The sequence below is a fragment of the Mizuhopecten yessoensis genome, unplaced genomic scaffold, assembly GCF_002113885.1.
Source record: "Mizuhopecten yessoensis strain PY_sf001 unplaced genomic scaffold, ASM211388v2 scaffold10455, whole genome shotgun sequence".
Classification (NCBI taxonomy): Eukaryota; Metazoa; Mollusca; class Bivalvia; order Pectinida; family Pectinidae; genus Mizuhopecten; species Mizuhopecten yessoensis.
In genome coordinates, this window is record NW_018408555.1 from 286,224 (window position 1) to 306,267 (window position 20,044).

General features: G+C 35.7%; 1 protein-coding gene across 1 annotated transcript in view; it reads right to left on the reverse strand.

Moving 5' to 3' along the window:
* Nucleotides 1–15,404: 15,404 nt before the first annotated feature.
* LOC110460698 overlaps nucleotides 15,405–20,044 on the reverse strand; it is an 11,383-nt gene continuing 6,743 nt past the window's right edge. Inside the window, exon 6 of the mRNA XM_021513754.1 lies at nucleotides 15,405–15,739. Within this exon, the coding sequence (XP_021369429.1) occupies nucleotides 15,705–15,739 (35 nt within the window). The 3' untranslated portion in view covers nucleotides 15,405–15,704. The remainder of the gene's footprint in view (nucleotides 15,740–20,044) is intronic.

Below are 20,044 nucleotides of genomic sequence, written 5' to 3' on the forward strand. Positions count from 1 at the left end.
TATGCATATTGCATCTATTACAAAATGTACAGGTCCACTTACGTGTGCGTTTGTGTGTGCGTGCGTGCGTGTACATCTCTCGAAACCTTAATAGTGTTGCAAGTCAAAAGCCAATCGACATGAGACATGTATTCACGGTAGGTAAGATACTAAAGATGGAACTACACTATGTTAACGCTAGTACGGCACAATGTTTAATTTCTTCTAGTTAACCTCTAATACAACATGTTTTCTATTCTTTGTAAGTTATAAAATATCTAACTATGACTTAATGGAAAATTCAACACTCAGTAGAGTCCTGTTTATTGTCTCGGGGGTGAACTGAAATGGCTGTACACTCGATCACCGCTGTATCCCTCATTGGTCATCGAAGGCCACGTGGATTCCTCTAGATTAGCCCGGAGTTAATCATACAGTACCTGTTCCTCAAAAGACTTCAAAAATCGAAAACATATCTTAGTTATGGACGGCTCATCTGCATGTACACAACAAAAGCAATACGAATTCGCTGTCTCAATTTTGTCCGTGCAAGCAGCCTGCATATCTAGCTATATTAACGCTTAAACTGGGGCTGGACCTGTCACCAGCCATTTACTTGTGATCAACACAGAACGAAACCATCATGCTCGTCCTGTCTCCTGCCAGCCTCAATACCACGTGACCGCCGGCTCCGCCACCAAGCACCGACATAACCTCACGAGAGTATCTTGTGGTAAATTGACAAATTAAAGGTGGTTTTGTTGCGAGACGCAAGATAATCGAACTTAAGCATAGGAACCAGTGCAAGTTTATTATTATTTGAATATTGATATGCATAAACATGGTATTTGTCAACGACATAACGTTAAATATACTAATAGATGTAAATGCACGCTTTTATATGGTCATAAACTTCCAGTTTCACATTCACTGTAGAAGAGCATCCTGAGTTGATTTGCAATCAGACATACAAGAAAAGTCATGGTTTTTGTAACAGCGGTATTTTTGCGCGCTTTTCCCATGGCAAATGATGGTGTTAGAAAAGCAGACTAAATTATGAGTCGGACCAAACAAGAAATGAGACTAAGTAGTTTTCAGCGGTTTAGAGTCGAAATACCCGTCATTTGCACTCTTTGAACACATGAAACAGACGTTTTCGAAAGCTCGCGAATTAAGTTTACAAGAATCGTTTGTATTCAAAACAAACTTAGCTTTGATTATTCATATCAAACTGTCGAATCTCAGTAAGAGCTCCAATATCTTGTTGCCGCCTTACTATCTAGAAATATTTGTGAAATTTATATTATTGTGATGAATCAATAAACATTACATTATTTTACCTCCATCACAATGCTTAAACCACAACATTTTAAAAAAATTATACGAGGCTTTAGTTGTTCTTCTTAAATAAACAAGTGCCTTCTTTCTCGACAAGTACCTCTCCTGAAGTTGTTTCCTCCAGTCACACGCAAGCGCAGTTTTTTGTGGGTCGCCTTGTTTCAATAGAAAGAAGGATGCAGGCGGTTTGGTAAACATGAACATAAACAAAGTAAACTGTCTCGTTATAAATGTTGTTTTCACTTGAATCAGAGTTGAATTACATGTTTATTGTCATGTTTAGTATCTCAAATGATTTATTGGTTTTCCATCTAGAAGTTTCTATCATTGGTGCTCCAAATGACGTCGACATTAGCGATTTCGACTGTTATAATAGTAATCTTAAATGTCCTGGTGGAATGGGGAGAAACAAAAATCTTTTTTGAAAAACAGTCTGACCTTTTCTCCCTTCGGAATTCTTCAATTGTTAAAATGAAACTCTATTAAAATGACGATAAGCACAAGGTGACTAAGTCTACGAGAATCGTCTTAAATAAGTGAAATGAAAATGTGTTCTATTGAGAATCTCTATTAATGAATTCATAAATATTTCCCATGAGCGATCAAATCACGAGCTAAATAATAATAGAAAATAAGACAAAGGACAAAGATCATACAGATAAAACACTTAAGAGTTCACCAAAAGCCTCTTCTTCATTTTGTTTTAGATGTGACGATGTACGGATCTGTTTGGACCACGGTAATACCAATGACTAGGTGTTTTAGTAGGTTCAGCGTCGTATTAACATCTACGGTCATTTAAGGCCTTCCTAAACGTGCGTATTGATAAGTTGGTGTATTTGCCTCCTTACGATAGCCCGGATGTAATGTTGACTTTAGAGTGCTACTGAATGGCATTGGTCTTTGGGGGAAAATATCAACAACATCAGATCACAATGACACACAATTTATTGATGTTAGAATATATATTAGTTAGATACACGCACTGTCTATCAATAATAGAGAGAGAGAAAAGAGAAAATATATCAATGTATGAATAAGAAACTTCAATCAAACATAACAACTGAATGATACACAATACATGTAAGTAAAATAGAGGACTAAGTAGAAAATACCTCCATATCAATTATGTTGTATGATAATAACAATTATATTTTATGGTCATTAGAAAAACATTATATAATAGTAATTATATTGTATGGTCATTAGAATAACATTTTATAATAGCAATTATATTGTATGATAATAGCAATTATATTGGATGGTCATTATAATAACATTTTATTATAGCAACTATATTGTATGATAAAACAATTATATTGTATGGTCATTAGAATAACATTTTATAATAACATTTATATTGTATGATAATAACGATTATATTGTATGGTCATCATAATAAAATTTTAAAATAGCAAAGATATTGTATGATAATAACAATAATATTGGATTGTTATTAGAATAACATTTTAAAATAGCAATTATATTATATGAAGATATCAATTATATTGTATGGTCATTCAAATAACATTTTTTAATAGCAATTAAATTATATGATAATAACAATTATATTGTATGATGATAGCAATTATATATGTATGGTCATTAGAATAACATTTTATAATAGCAATTAAATTATATGATGATAACAATTATATTGTATGATAATAACAATTATATTGTTTGATAATAATCATTATCATATATTAGTTATCATCTACAGATGTATTACTTACATGTAATACCACCTACCAGTATCATGATCATATCAATACCACGGGTTGACAGTTTGAGAATACCTCAGACGGTAAGAACGATTTGAGAATTGATCTTCCCATTTGTTTTTTTCTCAAAATAGAATGTGTGCTCGCGGCAGGTGCCGTCATGAACCGGAAATAGTGTCCACATGAAGGTGTTCCGCGTAAGTAAATAGTTTGTCATGACCAAATTGTTATGAAACTATGAAAAAATATTGTTAGGCTTATAATACTATTTTAATCGTAAAAAAGCTCTCTTCTTAGATTTTAAGTTCAATGTTAACCTCCACACAGAACTTGTGATGGTTTACATTTATCACTGACCGATGCTATCGATCACCATTAGGCCTAGAGGTCGGATGGAAGATATAGTGCTGAGTAGACTTTTTATGATTGGTTGGTTAAATGTGTAAGGTAGTAGTATATAGATGAAAACAGTTTATCACATAAGGTTTTCAAGGTTCGAACAATTATCTCATCGTTCGCACGTGGATTAAATCTCGAATCCAACTGCGGTGGTCTTTCGATTTTATCCACGTGCTCAGGATAAGACAGTAGGACCATCTTTAATTTTATTGTTTAACACTGATGTGACAATAACATTTGTATTATATTAACATTTAGTATGACAATAACAGATAAACTGTGATAACAACTATATTGTTTGATAAGAATTATATTGTATTATGATATTGATTATATTGTACGATGATAATTACATTGTGAGGAAATTAAAATCGAGTCGAACACTACTGATAAGCACATGTAATTTCTTCCGTCATGAAAGAAACCTTCTATAAATTGATTATTATTTCTGTTACACGATTTTACATACATGTGTTGTTTTATACAGTACTTGAAAATTAAAAAACCGCTATTTTGATTTTAAGCAATTATTTTACAATTGTCAAGAAAGGACGCTAAATTAAAGAAACCTTAAATTATATTTTCTAAAAAAACGCACAGCTTGTCTTGTTAAAAGTTTCTGAATGTGTACATAAAAGGGACACTAGTCACGTAGATTTGGTTGAAAAAAATAAAATAAATTATTTTTGATTTAATTTAAATTACATTTTTTGATATCAATACACACACTGACCAACAATGAACGGCTGATTGCTGTTTTTTATGTTTAAAAATTGCAAGGCTTTACTTTGTTAAATACATTCAACAATCATGTTGCATATTAAAGCACGAGTAGAGAGGAAAACAGTGAATTTGTCTTTTGTGAAGCATCAATAAAAAATGCTTTTTTATTTATTCATTATGTTTTACTCGCATTTATTTATTTGTTGATATTATTGATAACAATAGATCTACCTCATGCAAACCTCTAGCTAAGGTTGTTGAATGGCAACACAAACAAATCTTTAAAAATTGCTAAAGAGAAATAGAACAATTCCTTTTGCTACAATTAAACGTTTCCTCTTTCTTCGTCTAAAAGACCTCTCTGACTACATCTTGTTAATGATGTGTACAACGACTGCGATTACGACGTACGAGACATTAGGAGTAATTGTTGAGGAATACGGCGTTTGGGTATAATTTTTAAATACCTCCATAAGATTATTTTTAAATAAGATTTGTTTGGCATACTAAATAAACTGTTATAAGCGTGTTGTTGGACGACTTTTGAAGCATTGACCATGATGCAAGAATGACGACAAAAGTTTTGATACCGAGGTCACATAAAAAATAAAAAAAAAGCAAAAACAAGGCAAAAGAAAAAAAAATGGTTGGAAGAACGCTTGAAACTTTAAACCATGAGAAATATAAATCAAGAGGAGCAGGAATGATGTCAAAAACAATCATTTGTTATTGATATTGCGCAAAACTACAAACAGGTTATTATGTTCAGGGTTTCACTCTACGCTAGTTTGTTAAGAATTCGCAACACTGAAAATAACACAGCTCATACCAAAAAAGTGCAACTCATTAAAATTATGCAGTGCATGAAAATTGTACAGCTCTTTTAAGTATAATACATCTGGTATGAGCATGATAAAACGCCAATGAGATTAATAAGCCCGTATACACATACTTACTTCAGATGAATATAGTACGGTTCATTTGAATATAAAACATCGACCATCAGAGTGTTTGAAAATTGGTTAAAAGGAAATGTGTCAATTTTAAGTTTGGAAATCTTGGATAATTCAATTTTGGTATTGGTTTTGGTATTGTAGATGCTGATTTAAATGTAATTTTATACTTCGTTGTTTTCATTTTAGTAATATTGCTGAATTACCCCTACTTTTTTCCGTCCATCAATCCTCTAGAATGTGACGTCACAACTATCCAATAATTGAAGTATTTATAAGACTAATTGGACAGTTGGTCAATAGCGTTATTGAGCACGTGTGACACCATCGCTATATTTGAAATGCACATATAACATGTTTCGAATGAATATAATGCAGGTGACCGAAACGTTATCTATTGCTGTGGCTCTTAAAATATACATCGACGAGTAAAATTGTTTCCTCACAAAACTGGCTAATAACATTCTCATAATAGATGAATCACACTGAAATAACATACTAAATATGACCTATATATAATTTATCATATACATTTTGTATGACAATCAAAATAATCAATTCGCATTTCATATCAAAACCTTATACAGGATAGACAAAAAGCATGTTCTCCATCAATAATATACATTAAGGTTTTATATCTTACATACAGAAGTTTCCAAAACAGGTTTAACAGAAACATTAAAACCTAGATACAAGACCTTACAGTAACATGGAGTTGTTCACAGCAGTTTCTTCCTCCCGAGTACTGATATTGCTTCATAACATAGGCACTTACAAAAACATAAAAAAACAGTTAGAAAGGAAATGTTTCTGTACATTTGCTTTCAACATAACGTTATACATCTTAACTTATTTTTCATTAAAAAATGAAAAAGAACAACATGAATAACATAAAAATAACGTTTTCAATTTTCATTTTGTGTTAAGTCCTTTAGTACTGAAAAAAGCCCGTATTAATTGCACGGTAAATAAAGTCTGCAGTAGAAAATTACCAATGTGCAATCAACTAGTGTAAACAACATAAAAACAACGAGTTTCAAATGAGAAATATTGAATGTTTACGTCGTGAGTTATGTACAGTAAATTTTAAAGTTAAATATTTTATCCATATCGTTTTGTTTAGAATAAAAAAATGATAAGACGAAAAAGTCAGGATGCACCATGATTAAACATGAATGTATTTGGAAAGAACTTATAAGCAACACAAAATCTAAAAATCAAAGTGAGTGGGGACTACAATAGATATACATTATACCCCTTCTTCCACCCTCTGATTTGCCATAGCCGTTGACCCTTTAACCTTGGCCGATGATCACTAAACTCTAACCAAGTTTAAAACTCAAATATTCATTTGGTAGTTGCAATTATATATGCTAAGGTCTCTAAATATGATGAACTTAATATTATCATAATATGGCGTAAATGTAAAAACAAATATTTGTTGATATTTGACCGTGCCTTTTGACCCTTGAAACTTGACCAATGACTACATGTAACTATATCTTATCAGATGTATAACTCGATATTACTATACCATCTTAGTTGTTCATGATTTATATCTTGCACACCACTTTTTTGATGGATGAGGCAACAACTGTATTGCCCATCATTGAGTGGAAGTATATAAAAAAAGAGTTTCATTGCAAAACAGAAGAAAACCTATTGGCAATTAGCATGTCTCCATTCCTTCATTACTGCTGCATCAAATACTACTTCAAGCTTTACGCAATAAGTTAGTGCAAATTTTGTTACGGGTGGTGAGGGCATATATCTATCCTTTATCATACCACTTTTCTTTACAATGAATTACATTGTAAATATATGAAACTGATACTAGTGTATGTTGTGCACGTCCAGTCAATTTCAATTTGCCTGTAGCTAGAAAAAATACACATAAAACAGATACAGATAAAATCTATGTACTGCCATCACATTGCCATACATTTCGATGGGTATTTTAGCACTGATGTGAAGGATAATGATATGATGCGTTTGACAATTATATTTACAAAATGAATTACGCCGATTGTAGGAAGATATTCACAAATCTTATATAGAAAAATGGTATAATTAAAAAAATAATTTCTCTTCAATCTTTAACAATTGTTACTTGTTAAAGCTAGCAGAAATATAAAGGACTCGCACATCTAAATCATTTACTATAAGTTATTACTATGTTTTTGAGCTAAAAGCTTTAATATTTGAAGTTCAACACTAGTGACAATTGTCTAGATTCATATCAACATACATGACAAAGGCTTCAAGAGGTATGTTTTGGCGAGTTTAGTGGCATATACGAGCGCTGAATGCGTCTGCTTTTGACATCCGGAAGTTAACAAGCCAAACCATTGAGGTTGGACGGGAACATCCTCTGACTTTTGACCCCATATCAATCCGCCATCACATATTAAAATCTACTAAAACTAAACGTTTTTCAAAAGTTTAATATCTGTAGATTTCATTCAATGTAACATATGTCAACAATTTCCCATGTAAATGACTCAGAGGCACTGTTTTTAACCGGAACAAATTTAAGGTAGGGATAACAATCGTATGAAACACTTGCCGATTGGCTGATTTAATTGTGCGAGTCCTAAACATGATAGAAATTACTAACTTCCGAACAAATTAGTAGAATTGATCTGATAAAAATGGTAAAATGTATGTAGGGGAACATAACTAACAAAGAAACAATTACAGTGGAAACGTAGCCTAAACATACACAAAGTAGAAACATAAAACTGTTTAACATAGTGAAAACATATAACCGGTAAAGTTCGAAAAAACAATTATCTATTAAGCTTAGCAGAAATTTAATCTGTTTAATTTCGAAGAAGCATTCATCTGTCAAACTTAATTAAAAATAAACATAGTAGAATGATATTTTTGTTAAACAAAATTGAAACAATCATCAGTTATCCATTGCCGAAACGTTCGACCATTTACCTAAGTATTTACACATAAGAGTTTACCAAAGTAAAGCTTTGCGGAGTCAATGCCTACCTTCATTATCTTCGTTGTGATATTTATGATAGATACGTCTGGTATAGATAATTACACATAGCATTACTTCCATTTATACTTGCTTGGTGAAGTGCAGTCTAGTCTTAACTAATAATATATATATTCTTGTAATGTAGGGTCCCAGTTTCATTTTTATGTCAATAAACAGATTGTCTAAATACATACAACAATTACTTTCACTGTAAAATACTCCATAATGGAGCTAACGCCAACCTTTATTGTCTCATTGTGATAACATTGGCAGGTTACTATATACAGGCTGCTATAGAATTGTAAACGTAATTTTCTTTTCATTTATTCTTGCTCGGCGAAATACAATCTCACTTCCATGAACAAGTACTGTTCATGTATTGTAGTCCCTCTATTTCACGTTTACCTTCATTTACAAGATTGTCTTAATACATTAAAAATCAACATCACCGGAATATGCTGCATCGTGGAGGCGATGCCTACCTCCAATTTCTCATTATAATCTAAAGGACGGATACAACTGGCATATACTTTAGTATGTATACACATAGCTTTGGTCCCTTCTATTCTTGCTTTGTGAGGTACAGTTTCGCCCTTAATGGTAAGTTATGTCCCCATGTAATGTAGTATTTCATTCTTTCACTATTACCTTCATTTATAAGATTGTCTAAATACACAAAACAATCATCATCACCGTAATATAATGCATCGTGGAAGCCATGCCAACTTCCATTGTCTCGTTGTGATATCAATAACGGATACCTACTGGCAAATATGTGTACACATAGTTTTGTTCTATACTTGCTTTGGGAAATACAGTCTCGCCCTCAGAAGTAGTATGTCTCCATGTAATGTAGCCTCTCGTTTCACGTTAACGTCGATTTACAGGATTATCTAAATCCATTAAATAACCAACATCTCTGGAATATGCTGCATCATGTAAGCAATGGCCACCTTAAATATCAATGAGGGATACATCTGGTGTACATGTCCTTCCATTTAAACTTGTAACGTGAAGTACAGTCTCGCCCTCACTTTAAGTAATATCTCTGGTTCACTTTTACGTCGATTTATAAGTCTAACTATCATAAACATACCAATATCACTTAAATATGATGCAGCGTGGGGGTAATGCATACCTTTGTCGCCTCGTTGTGATATCAATGACGGATACGTCTGGCATATCTGTGTACACATACTTTTCTTTCCATTTATACATCCTCTGTGAAGTACAGTCTCACCCTCACTAGTAAGTAATGTCTCCATGTAATGTAGTTTCCCTGTTTCACTTTTACCTTGATTTACAAGACCGTCTAAATACATGAAACAATCAACATCTCCGGAATGTGCTGCGTAGTGGAGGCAATGCCTACCTCCATTGTCTCGTTGTGATATCAATGACGGATACGTCTTGCATATATGTGTACACATACTTTTCTTTCCATTTATACTTCCTCGGTGAAGTACAGTCTCGACCTCGCTAGTAAGTAATGTCGCCATGTAATGTAGTTTCTCTGTCTCACTTTTACCTTGATTTACGAGATCGTCTTAATACATGAAACTATCAACATCGCCGGAATGTGCTGCGTCGTGGAGGCAATGCCTACCTCCGTTGTCTCGTTGTGATATCAATGACGGATACGTCTGGCATATATGTGTACACATAGCTTTTTTCCCATTTAAACTTCCTAGGTGAAGTACAGTCTCACCCTGGCTAGTAAGTAATGTCTCCATGTAATGCAGTTTCTCTGTTTCACTTTTACCTTGATTGACAAGACAATCTAAATACATGAAACAATCAACATCTCCGGAATGTGCTGCGTAGTGGAGGCAATGCCTACCTCCATTGTCTCGTTGCGATATCAATGACGGATACATCTGGCATATATGTGTACACATAGTTTTCTTTCCATTTAAACTTCCTCGGTGAAGAACAGTCTCACCCTTGCTAGTAAGTAATGTCTCCATGTAATGTAGCTTCTCTGTTTCACTTTTCCCTTGATTGACAAGATCGTCTAAATACACGAAACAATCAACATCTCCGGATAATGCTGCGTCGTGGAGGCAATGCCTACCTCTATTGTCCCGTTGTGATATCAATGACGGATACGTCTGGCATATATGGGCACACATAGTTTTCTTTCCATTTAAACTTCCTCGGTGAAAAACATTCTCTCCCTTGCTAGTAAGTAATGTCTCCATGTAATGTCGTTTCTCTGTTTCACTTTTACCTTGATTTACAAGACCGTCTAAATACATGAAACAATCAACATCTCCGGAATATGCTGCGTAGTGGAGGCAATGCATACCTCTATTGTCTCGTTGTGATATCAATGACGGATACGTCTGGCATATATGGGCACACATAGTTTTCTTTCCATTTAAACTTCCTCGGTGAAAAACATTCTCTCCCTTGCTAGTAAGTAATGTCTCCATGGAATGTAGCTTCTCTGTTTCACTTTTACCTTGATTTACACGACCGTCTAAATACACGAAACAATCAACATCTCCGGAATGTGCTGCGTAGTGGAGGCAATGCCTACCTCCATTGTCTCGTTGCGATATCAATGACGGATACGTCTTGCATATATGTGTACACATACTTTTCTTTCCATTTACACTTCCTCGGTGAAGTACAGTCTCACCCTCACTAGATAGTGATGTCTCCATGTAATGTAGTTTCTCTGTTTCACTTTTACCTTGATTTACACGACCGTCTAAATACATGAAACAATCAACATCTCCGGAATATGCTGCGTAGTGGAGGCAATGCATACCTCTATTGTCTCGTTGTGATATCAATGACGGATACGTCTGGCATATATGTGTACACATAGTTTTCTTTCCATTTATACTTCCTCGGTGAAGTACAGTCTCACCCTTGCTAGTAAGTAATGTCTCCATGTAATGTAGTTTCTCTGTTTCACTTTTCCCTTGATTGACAAGATCGTCTAAATACACGAAACAATCAACATCTCCGGAATGTGCTGCGTAGTGGAGGCAATGCCTACCTCCATTGTCTCGTTGTGATATCAATGACGGATACGTCTGGCATATATGTGTACACATAGCTTTTTTCCCATTTATACTTGCAAAGTGAAGTACATTCTCACCTTCGCTAGAAAGTAATGTCTCCATGTAATGTAGTTTCTCTGTTTCACTTTTCCCTTGATTGACAAGATCGTCTAAATACACGAAACAATCAACATCTCCGGATAATGCTGCGTCGTGGAGGCAATGCCTACCTCTATTGTCCCGTTGTGATATCAATGACGGATACGTCTGGCATATATGTGTACACATAGCTTTTTTCCCATTTATACTTGCAAAGTGAAGTACATTCTCACCTTCGCTAGAAAGTAATGTCTCCATGTAATGTAGTTTCTCTGTTTCACTTTTCCCTTGATTGACAAGATCGTCTAAATACACGAAACAATCAACATCTCCGGATAATGCTGCGTCGTGGAGGCAATGCCTACCTCTATTGTCCCGTTGTGATATCAATGACGGATACGTCTGGCATATATGTGTACACATAGCTTTTTTCCCATTTATACTTGCAAAGTGAAGTACATTCTCACCTTCGCTAGAAAGTAATGTCTCCATGTAATGTAGTTTCTCTGTTTCACTTTTCCCTTGATTGACAAGATCGTCTAAATACACGAAACAATCAACATCTCCGGATAATGCTGCGTCGTGGAGGCAATGCCTACCTCTATTGTCCCGTTGTGATATCAATGACGGATACGTCTGGCATATATGTGTACACATAGCTTTTTTCCCATTTATACTTGCAAAGTGAAGTACATTCTCACCTTCGCTAGAAAGTAATGTCTCCATGTAATGTAGTTTCTCTGTTTCACTTTTCCCTTGATTGACAAGATCGTCTAAATACACGAAACAATCAACATCTCCGGATAATGCTGCGTCGTGGAGGCAATGCCTACCTCTATTGTCCCGTTGTGATATCAATGACGGATACGTCTGGCATATATGTGTACACATAGCTTTTTTCCCATTTATACTTGCAAAGTGAAGTACATTCTCACCTTCGCTAGAAAGTAATGTCTCCATGTAATGTAGTTTCTCTGTTTCACTTTTCCCTTGATTGACAAGATCGTCTAAATACACGAAACAATCAACATCTCCGGATAATGCTGCGTCGTGGAGGCAATGCCTACCTCTATTGTCCCGTTGTGATATCAATGACGGATACGTCTGGCATATATGTGTACACATAGCTTTTTTCCCATTTATACTTGCAAAGTGAAGTACATTCTCACCTTCGCTAGAAAGTAATGTCTCCATGTAATGTAGTTTCTCTGTTTCACTTTTCCCTTGATTGACAAGATCGTCTAAATACACGAAACAATCAACATCTCCGGATAATGCTGCGTCGTGGAGGCAATGCCTACCTCTATTGTCCCGTTGTGATATCAATGACGGATACGTCTGGCATATATGTGTACACATAGTTTTCTTTCCATTTAAACTTCCTCCGTGAAGTACAGTCTCACCCACACTAGTAAGTAATGTCTCCATGTAATGTAGTTTCTCTGTTTCACTTTTTCCTTGATTTACACGATTATCTAAGTACACAAAACCATCAACATCACCTGAATGGGATGCAGCGTGAAGGCAATGCCTACCTCCATTGTCTCGTTGTGATATCAATGATGGATATGTTTCGTAAAAGTACATGCTCATATTCCTCTTACTGGCATTGAACTGTTGGTGTCGGTTAATCCAATGCATGTGTAGCACTGTAACTCCGTCATCCCTCCGTAACAAGGACATTAAATCTTGTGATTCTAAGCACAGTCTTATCGCAATTTTTTCAAATAGATCACAATTGTTTGTCATAGTAATGTGGTGGAACATTGAGTTACCATCCTTGTCCCTATGTTTAACAAGCATTGGAAAATGCTCTGCTAGACAAAAGGCGACTTGTTCTTTTTCATAAAGACACGCTAGTTGTAACATATTGACATTCTTAACATCGAAGGTTTTGTCGTCTGTTGTTGCAAGAGGATGTGTGTCAGAAGAGATCAATGTATTCAGCAAGTCAAGTGACCCTCCTTTTACAACACTGATCCAGGTGTTGCTATCAGGAGTAATCCCATTTTTCAGAAGTGTTAATGCACAGTTTACACATCCCGATACACATGCTTGATCCAATGCAAGCTTCATCTGAATTGTATTTGATTTGCCTTGTTCTATGAGTTGCTGTAATAAATAATTTTTGCTTGACTTTGCAACGAATACAAAGAAACTGTAGTAGTTGTTTTCATTATTGTCATGGGGTGTTGGGAAACCCTTCTTCATTGTAAGCGCGCATTCTTTTGTCGTCCATTGGAAGTAGAAGTCATTTGGTACACTTTCCTGTTGTCCAACCCAAGCAATGAAATGCCGCACAAAATTTCCATCATCCCATACTCGCAGCGTGGTTAACATTTCATATTGGTTTGAAGCCCTGGTCTTCAATTCATCCAAAATACGATTATACAAACACTCAATGTTTTCATCGCCTATCTTTAGTTCATTTCTACTACCTTGTAAAGTTTCTATATAACGCAAATGAGTTAAGTTGACATTTCGAAGGAATCCACGGGGGTCGATTTCTCCGTAGAGGATAGCCACAGCATCTTCCACAACATCATGGTAAAATGTAAAAGTGTTGGATTCTAACTTCACTAAAGACCCTATCATTGATTTTAATCCTTCTATTATAATTCGTTTTGTTTGAACTTCAGTGTTTGTTGCTAAACTTTGGATAGTGTCGCCTGAAAAAGATATGTCAAACGCCAATTTTATAAGTTCATCTTCCTGTGCGTTCGAACTATCGGGTTCTAACTGACTTACGGTAGTCTTTCCTGTAGCCAGGAGAAGGAACAATAGTGCCGCCTGTTTACTTTTACTAAATCTTTCCCGGATGATTTTTTTAATAAAAAATAACGGTTTCACAAAATATTCTCTTGGTTGGTAGTGCGTTTCTGCAAGCGATTCAAATATTCTACAACACTCCGGAAAACCAAATGGCAACTCAGATTGAACGATTGTCGTTTCATCGTCTGTCGATAAATCTACACTGTTCGGCATATATAATCTCAATATGTTTTTCTTTTCTTCTGTTTGTAAACTGTGAGAAGAACTCAAATCAACCACACATTTATTGTCATTGAATACATCTTTATGACAAAATAGAGATCTGTGTTCCGCATATACATCGTTTCTGACGGTTAGGATCATGCAATTTGCATTGTTACCTATGTGTCCATCTAAAACCGGTTGAATAAAGGGCGATATTTTCTTCCACCATGCTAAATCTTCGCTGTATATAGAACTGTACCCGAAAATATCATCAACGAAAATTGCTAAATTCGCATTACATGATACTGTTTCGTCCCAGCTCTTCAGCTCCTTAAGAAGAAGGGGTTTCTTTCTTTGATTAACAGTATCATGGTGAACGTCTCCGCACTGTTCTTCACGATCACCCATTAGCCAAGCCATTATCTCCATAGCCAGAACGCTTTTACCATCACCACAGTTCCCTCTTATTAGAAGCAAGTTCGTTTTTTTCAAGATTTCGATAGCGACATTAAAAGCGTTCGTCGTTATGAATTTAGAGTTAACCCGTTTCCACTTTATCCAGATTTCGGTTTGATCTACAGGGAAAAGTAAAAGAATACTCTCAGTCAAATATACAAACATAGAACTGTGTTTTTTTGCCTAGGTTAAAGTATGTCCTCCCTCATATGACATCACAATCCGGAAGTTTTATTTAGCAATCTTGTTTATATCGACAGGGATCAGTTTTGCCTGGGATTGTTGTATTCAATCTACGACTCATATCAGATAATGACTTTCACCATGTCTTATTGTCTGGGATTTTTCAATGTATGCAATGCACTTTTTTGCAAGAAATCTAACTAGATTAAATATCACTAACATATAAATTGTAAATGTCGTCTCTGTCCCAAATTTAGATTAAGGATACTTTCTTGTAACATAGTAAGGAATTGTTGTCACCTTTGAATCATGTTCCTTTTGGGTCATTATGTTCTAGATACCCGAGTTCGAGAGGTACATAATAACTTATATATGTAGCCACGTTTTATCATTATTATTTTTAAAGCTGAAAAAAACAAATGTTTCACCTATCAATCTCATTATATATAGAGAAATGAATTTGTAGAATTATATTTGATTAACACAACTTTAAGGAACATTGGTCTCGGCTAAAGTTCATTTCTTCTAAAACGTTTGAGCTCGAGGGCACATATGCTCTTGATATTATGTACCCTAGATTGAAAACTAACAAGGGTAATGATTTGTTTTATTGTAGACATTGTTTTATTGATTTCAGAAAAAAGGGGGTTTCATACATGAATCATCGAGGGAGGACCTACTTTAAAGTACAAAACTTGCATAACAAACACCGATTTACATGTAGAAGATTCATCGTGAACATAGTATAAATTCGCAAAAAAAGATGTCAATTGAAGTAATTTCAGAAGTCAAACTGACGTAGGTATTTTGTTTGAGAGAAAGGTATTTTTATGGAACCATTTGATGTGGTCGTTATATAAGGTGTTCATACAATTTCATTATGATCACAGTACAGCAGCCCTATAAAAGAATCAAAATAATTTTAGCAGCATCTTATTGCCAAGGAAAAAAATAAGAACTAAATTACAACGGTAAATATTTCTGGTTTTGCTCTCTTTCTGAATTAAATGACAAAATATCAATGCTCTACAAACCAGATATGTCATGGTAGAAAGTGTTACGTTTCTCATGTTTATCTAATCTTCGTTACCAATAACACATATATAATTTCTCTCAAAATAACTTAAATCAAATCTCAAACAAGCAAATTCGTGGAAGTTATATCCTGCACTTGATGGACATGCTTTATTTGTTATTAGTATATACATACTGTTCAATAAGACGGAGAACCGTAAACCGACAATCCGGGATATATTATCTAGCTTTCTACTGAAGTTGAATTTCTATAAAATGTAATATATATATATAAGTTGTCGTGGCTAAAGGCACATACAATTTTGCAAAATCGAAATATTTATTAGGCGTGAATATGCATGCATCGAACCTTTAACCAAACTACGTCTAACTCTTAGCAAATATGTATGTGTCCATCCAGTCTGGATGTAATCGATCACTTTTTAGAAGGGTTGTTGCATGGAGACCAACTTTACCACTGAAAAGTTGACAGCCTCATTAGTTAAACACAAATGTACACGTGTTAATTTGGGAATCAAATTCAGCCTGACACTTTGTCGGTAAAACTTGGCACTACATGTATACAGGTGTACATCAAATTTTGATATATTCCAACATTTTTCAGAAAAGTTGTTGTATGGAGAACAATAAAACAAACAAGAGGTCCATTGGGCCTGAATCGCTCACCTGTCGTTAATCGCACACTTGTTATCTTAAAAGTGGACTAAAATACAGCTACAGGCAGAATATCAGTGTTTGATTCATAAGAACTTATTAAAAGATTTAAACATATGACCTTGAATGTCGAACAAGGACATTACGTTGAACAGAGTTTATAGACTTCCAAGCCAGCATGCTTCTGGGAAAATATCAGTACCCTGAACCTTTTGATTATACAGATCTAGTCATTTAAGGTTTTTTAAAATGTTTGACCCCTGTGACCTTGAATATATGTCAAGGTCATTCATTTAAACAAACTTGGTAGTCCTTCATCCCAGCATGTTACTGGCCAAATATCATGCTCCAATGCCTCTTGGTAATTGAGAAGAAGTTGTTTGAAGATTTGAAGACAGTTTACTCCTGTGACCTTTAAAGTGGGTCAAGGTAATTTATTTGAACAAACTTGGTAGCCCTTTATCCCAGCATGCTACAGGCCTAATATCAGTACCCTGGGCCTTTTGGTTATTGAGAAGAAGTCGTTTGAAGATTTTAAGACATTTGACCCCTGTGACCTTGAAAGTGGGTCAAGGTCATTCATTTGAATAAACTTGGTAGCCCTTCATCACAGCATGCTACAGGCCCAATATCGGTACCCTAGGCCTTTTGGTGATTGAGAAGAAGTTTTTAAAATAATTTACCACTTTTGACCCATGTGACCATGAAAGTTGGTCAAGGTCATTCATTTGAACGAACTTGGTAGCCCTTCATCACAGCATGCTACAGGCCCAATATCATCACCCTATGCCTTTTGGTTATTGAGAAGAAGTTGTTTGACCCCTGTGACCTTGAAAGGGGTCAAGGTCATGCATTTGAACCAACTTGTTAGCCCTTCATCCCAGCATGCTACTGGCACAATATCAGTACCCTGGGCCTTTTGGTTGTTGAGAAGAAGTCATTTTAATGGAAAAGTTGACGACGGACGGACGGAAGGACGGACGGACGCCGCACCACGGCATAAGCTCACTTGCCCTTCGGGCAGGTGAGTTAATAAATGTTAATAAGTGGATACATAGGAATCAAAGTTAGCCTGAACAAGTATAATCAAGTTAAAAACCACCTCACCATTCTCATGAGATATTGCACAGGAACCAATAAACAAACCTGCATAACTATGCTGGCATCAAATTTTCACAAGATGAGGCACCAAATCAACATCCCTCGTGGGGGATAATCAGATATCGAAACCTACCACACTCGCTTTACACATACAGACTACCGTATTGTCAAACTGCAAACTACAAATATGATTAAGATATCGAAAGTTACGTAATAAAAAGTGCTGTCAAGAAACAATATGACTTCTCATTAGGGTTAGGGGTCACTTTGACAACGTGAACATAAATATCAATTTAAGAAAGATCTTAGAACGTTCCGTGAAATAAAGATTACAAAACTGTCAAAATCAAAGACGGCCACCAGTCAGCCATTTTGTTTTTCCAGTAAGTCTCTAAAGTTAACGTGTACAAAAAGATACAAATCAAATATGAATAAGATCTCTCGCCAACTTTCTAAGAAATACAGGAAACAAATCCTTACGGTCAGATTGGCCGCTTGTTAGTCGTTTTGTTTTTCCTTTTAGTCTCAAACTAAACATACCAAGTGAAAGACCAGGGGAAACCTGCATATCAAATTTGAGAGACCCGCAAAACCAGGGACCAAGAGAATATTCTTATGAAATTTGAGTAAGATTTGTCGATTACGTTTTGAGAAATAGCGATATCAATCTTTAACTGTTAAAATCCAAGATGGCTGCCCGGTGGTCAACTTGTTTGCCTGATCGCTGACAAAATCAAACATGCATGAACTAAGGACCAAGGGGAACCTTCATATAAAATTTGAGAAGATCTTTTAAGTACTTCTAGAGCAATAGTAAAACAAGAATTGTTTGAGGACGGACGACGGACTGACGAAATGCGATTTGATTAACTCACCATCTAAAAATGATGCGCTTAAAAATTAAACAGATCAGTAAAAGCTGGATAAGTATAACTACGCATAATTATGAGCAAGTAGAACAAAATATCTAGATGACCAATCGACATGTGTAATTAAATATGAAGCTCGGAATTATGACTAAAAACTTCCTTTTAAAAGTGAAGGATTTTAAACATTAAATCGTTTTCCCGTAATTAGCCCGCCCCTCTGCTTCTATGTTGACAAGCCTTCCGTTTATACAACACTGAACCCGTTTTGTCAAAGACGGCTCTAGTCCAAATTTAGTATAAATCCACTAAATCTTTCAGGTCGAGTAGTTTTAAAGGAAAACCTTGAAAAATGACCTTCGGACCAGGTGCGTTAATAGAATTCTACGACAGTTTTCTACAAAATGCAACCAAAGTTTTTAAATTTGAAGTTTGTCTGGTTAATCACTGGGAAAAGGGTGATTTTCAATCATGAATCCAAGGTATAGGTGTTCATTAAAGTACATTTCAACACATTTGAACATGTGATCTAGGATGTAAGCCAGGTAATGTATTGCACAAACGTCAGTTATTCGCCTCAACAAGGTACAGGCCAAATATCGATGCTCCTGCCTTATGACCCATAAAACAAGAGGCCCAGGGGGCCTGTATCGCTCACCTGGATATCTAAGCAATCATGGCCAAATATTCTCCAAATAATATCCAAGGGAATATGCCAGACCCCAAGGCCAATTCTTGTAGCATATCTGTATTAGATTTTTCATGCCCAGCAATTTATTGTATGGTTATGGGGTGGGATCTCAACTGCTTCCAAGTTGTGACCCAGAAAATATGTCCCTAGGGTTGCGGCCAGACCCCAGGATCAATTCTTATATCATGACTGCATTCCTCTCTTTATGCCCAACAATTGTATATATAGTTTTAGGGTGGGGATCTTAACCATTTCAAAGTTATGACCCACGGGTTATGTCTCCAAGGGTGGGGCAGACCCCAAGCCATTTTGGAAGCAAATGTGCATTCATCTCTTTATACTCAGCAATTGTATTTATGGTTATGGGGTGGGGATATCAACTGTTTCCAAGCTCTGCCTAAGAAACTAGGTCCCTAAGGGCTTGGTCAGACCACAGGGTTTATTCTAATATCATGACTACATTCGTCTCTTTATGCTCACCGTTTGTATATATAGTTTTGGGGTGGGGATCTCAACCATTCCAAAATTATGAACCAGGGACTATGTCTCCAAGGGGGGGGGGGGGGCAGACCCTAGGGCCATCCTGAAAGCAAATGTGCATTCTTCTCTTTATACTCAGCCAATAAATATATGGTTATACGGTGGGGATCTCAACCATTTCCAAGTAATAAACTGTTTTGGGCCCCAACCCTTAGCCCCCGGAGGGATGGGGGGTTAGCCCCACCACTTGTACAATTTTGAATCCCTGCCTCTCATGAATACTTTTGATCAAATATGATTGATATCCAGTGCAGAGTTCTACAGAAGTGGTTGTTTGTAGCAATATAGCCAAATTGCCCCCTTTTGGCCCCGCCCCTC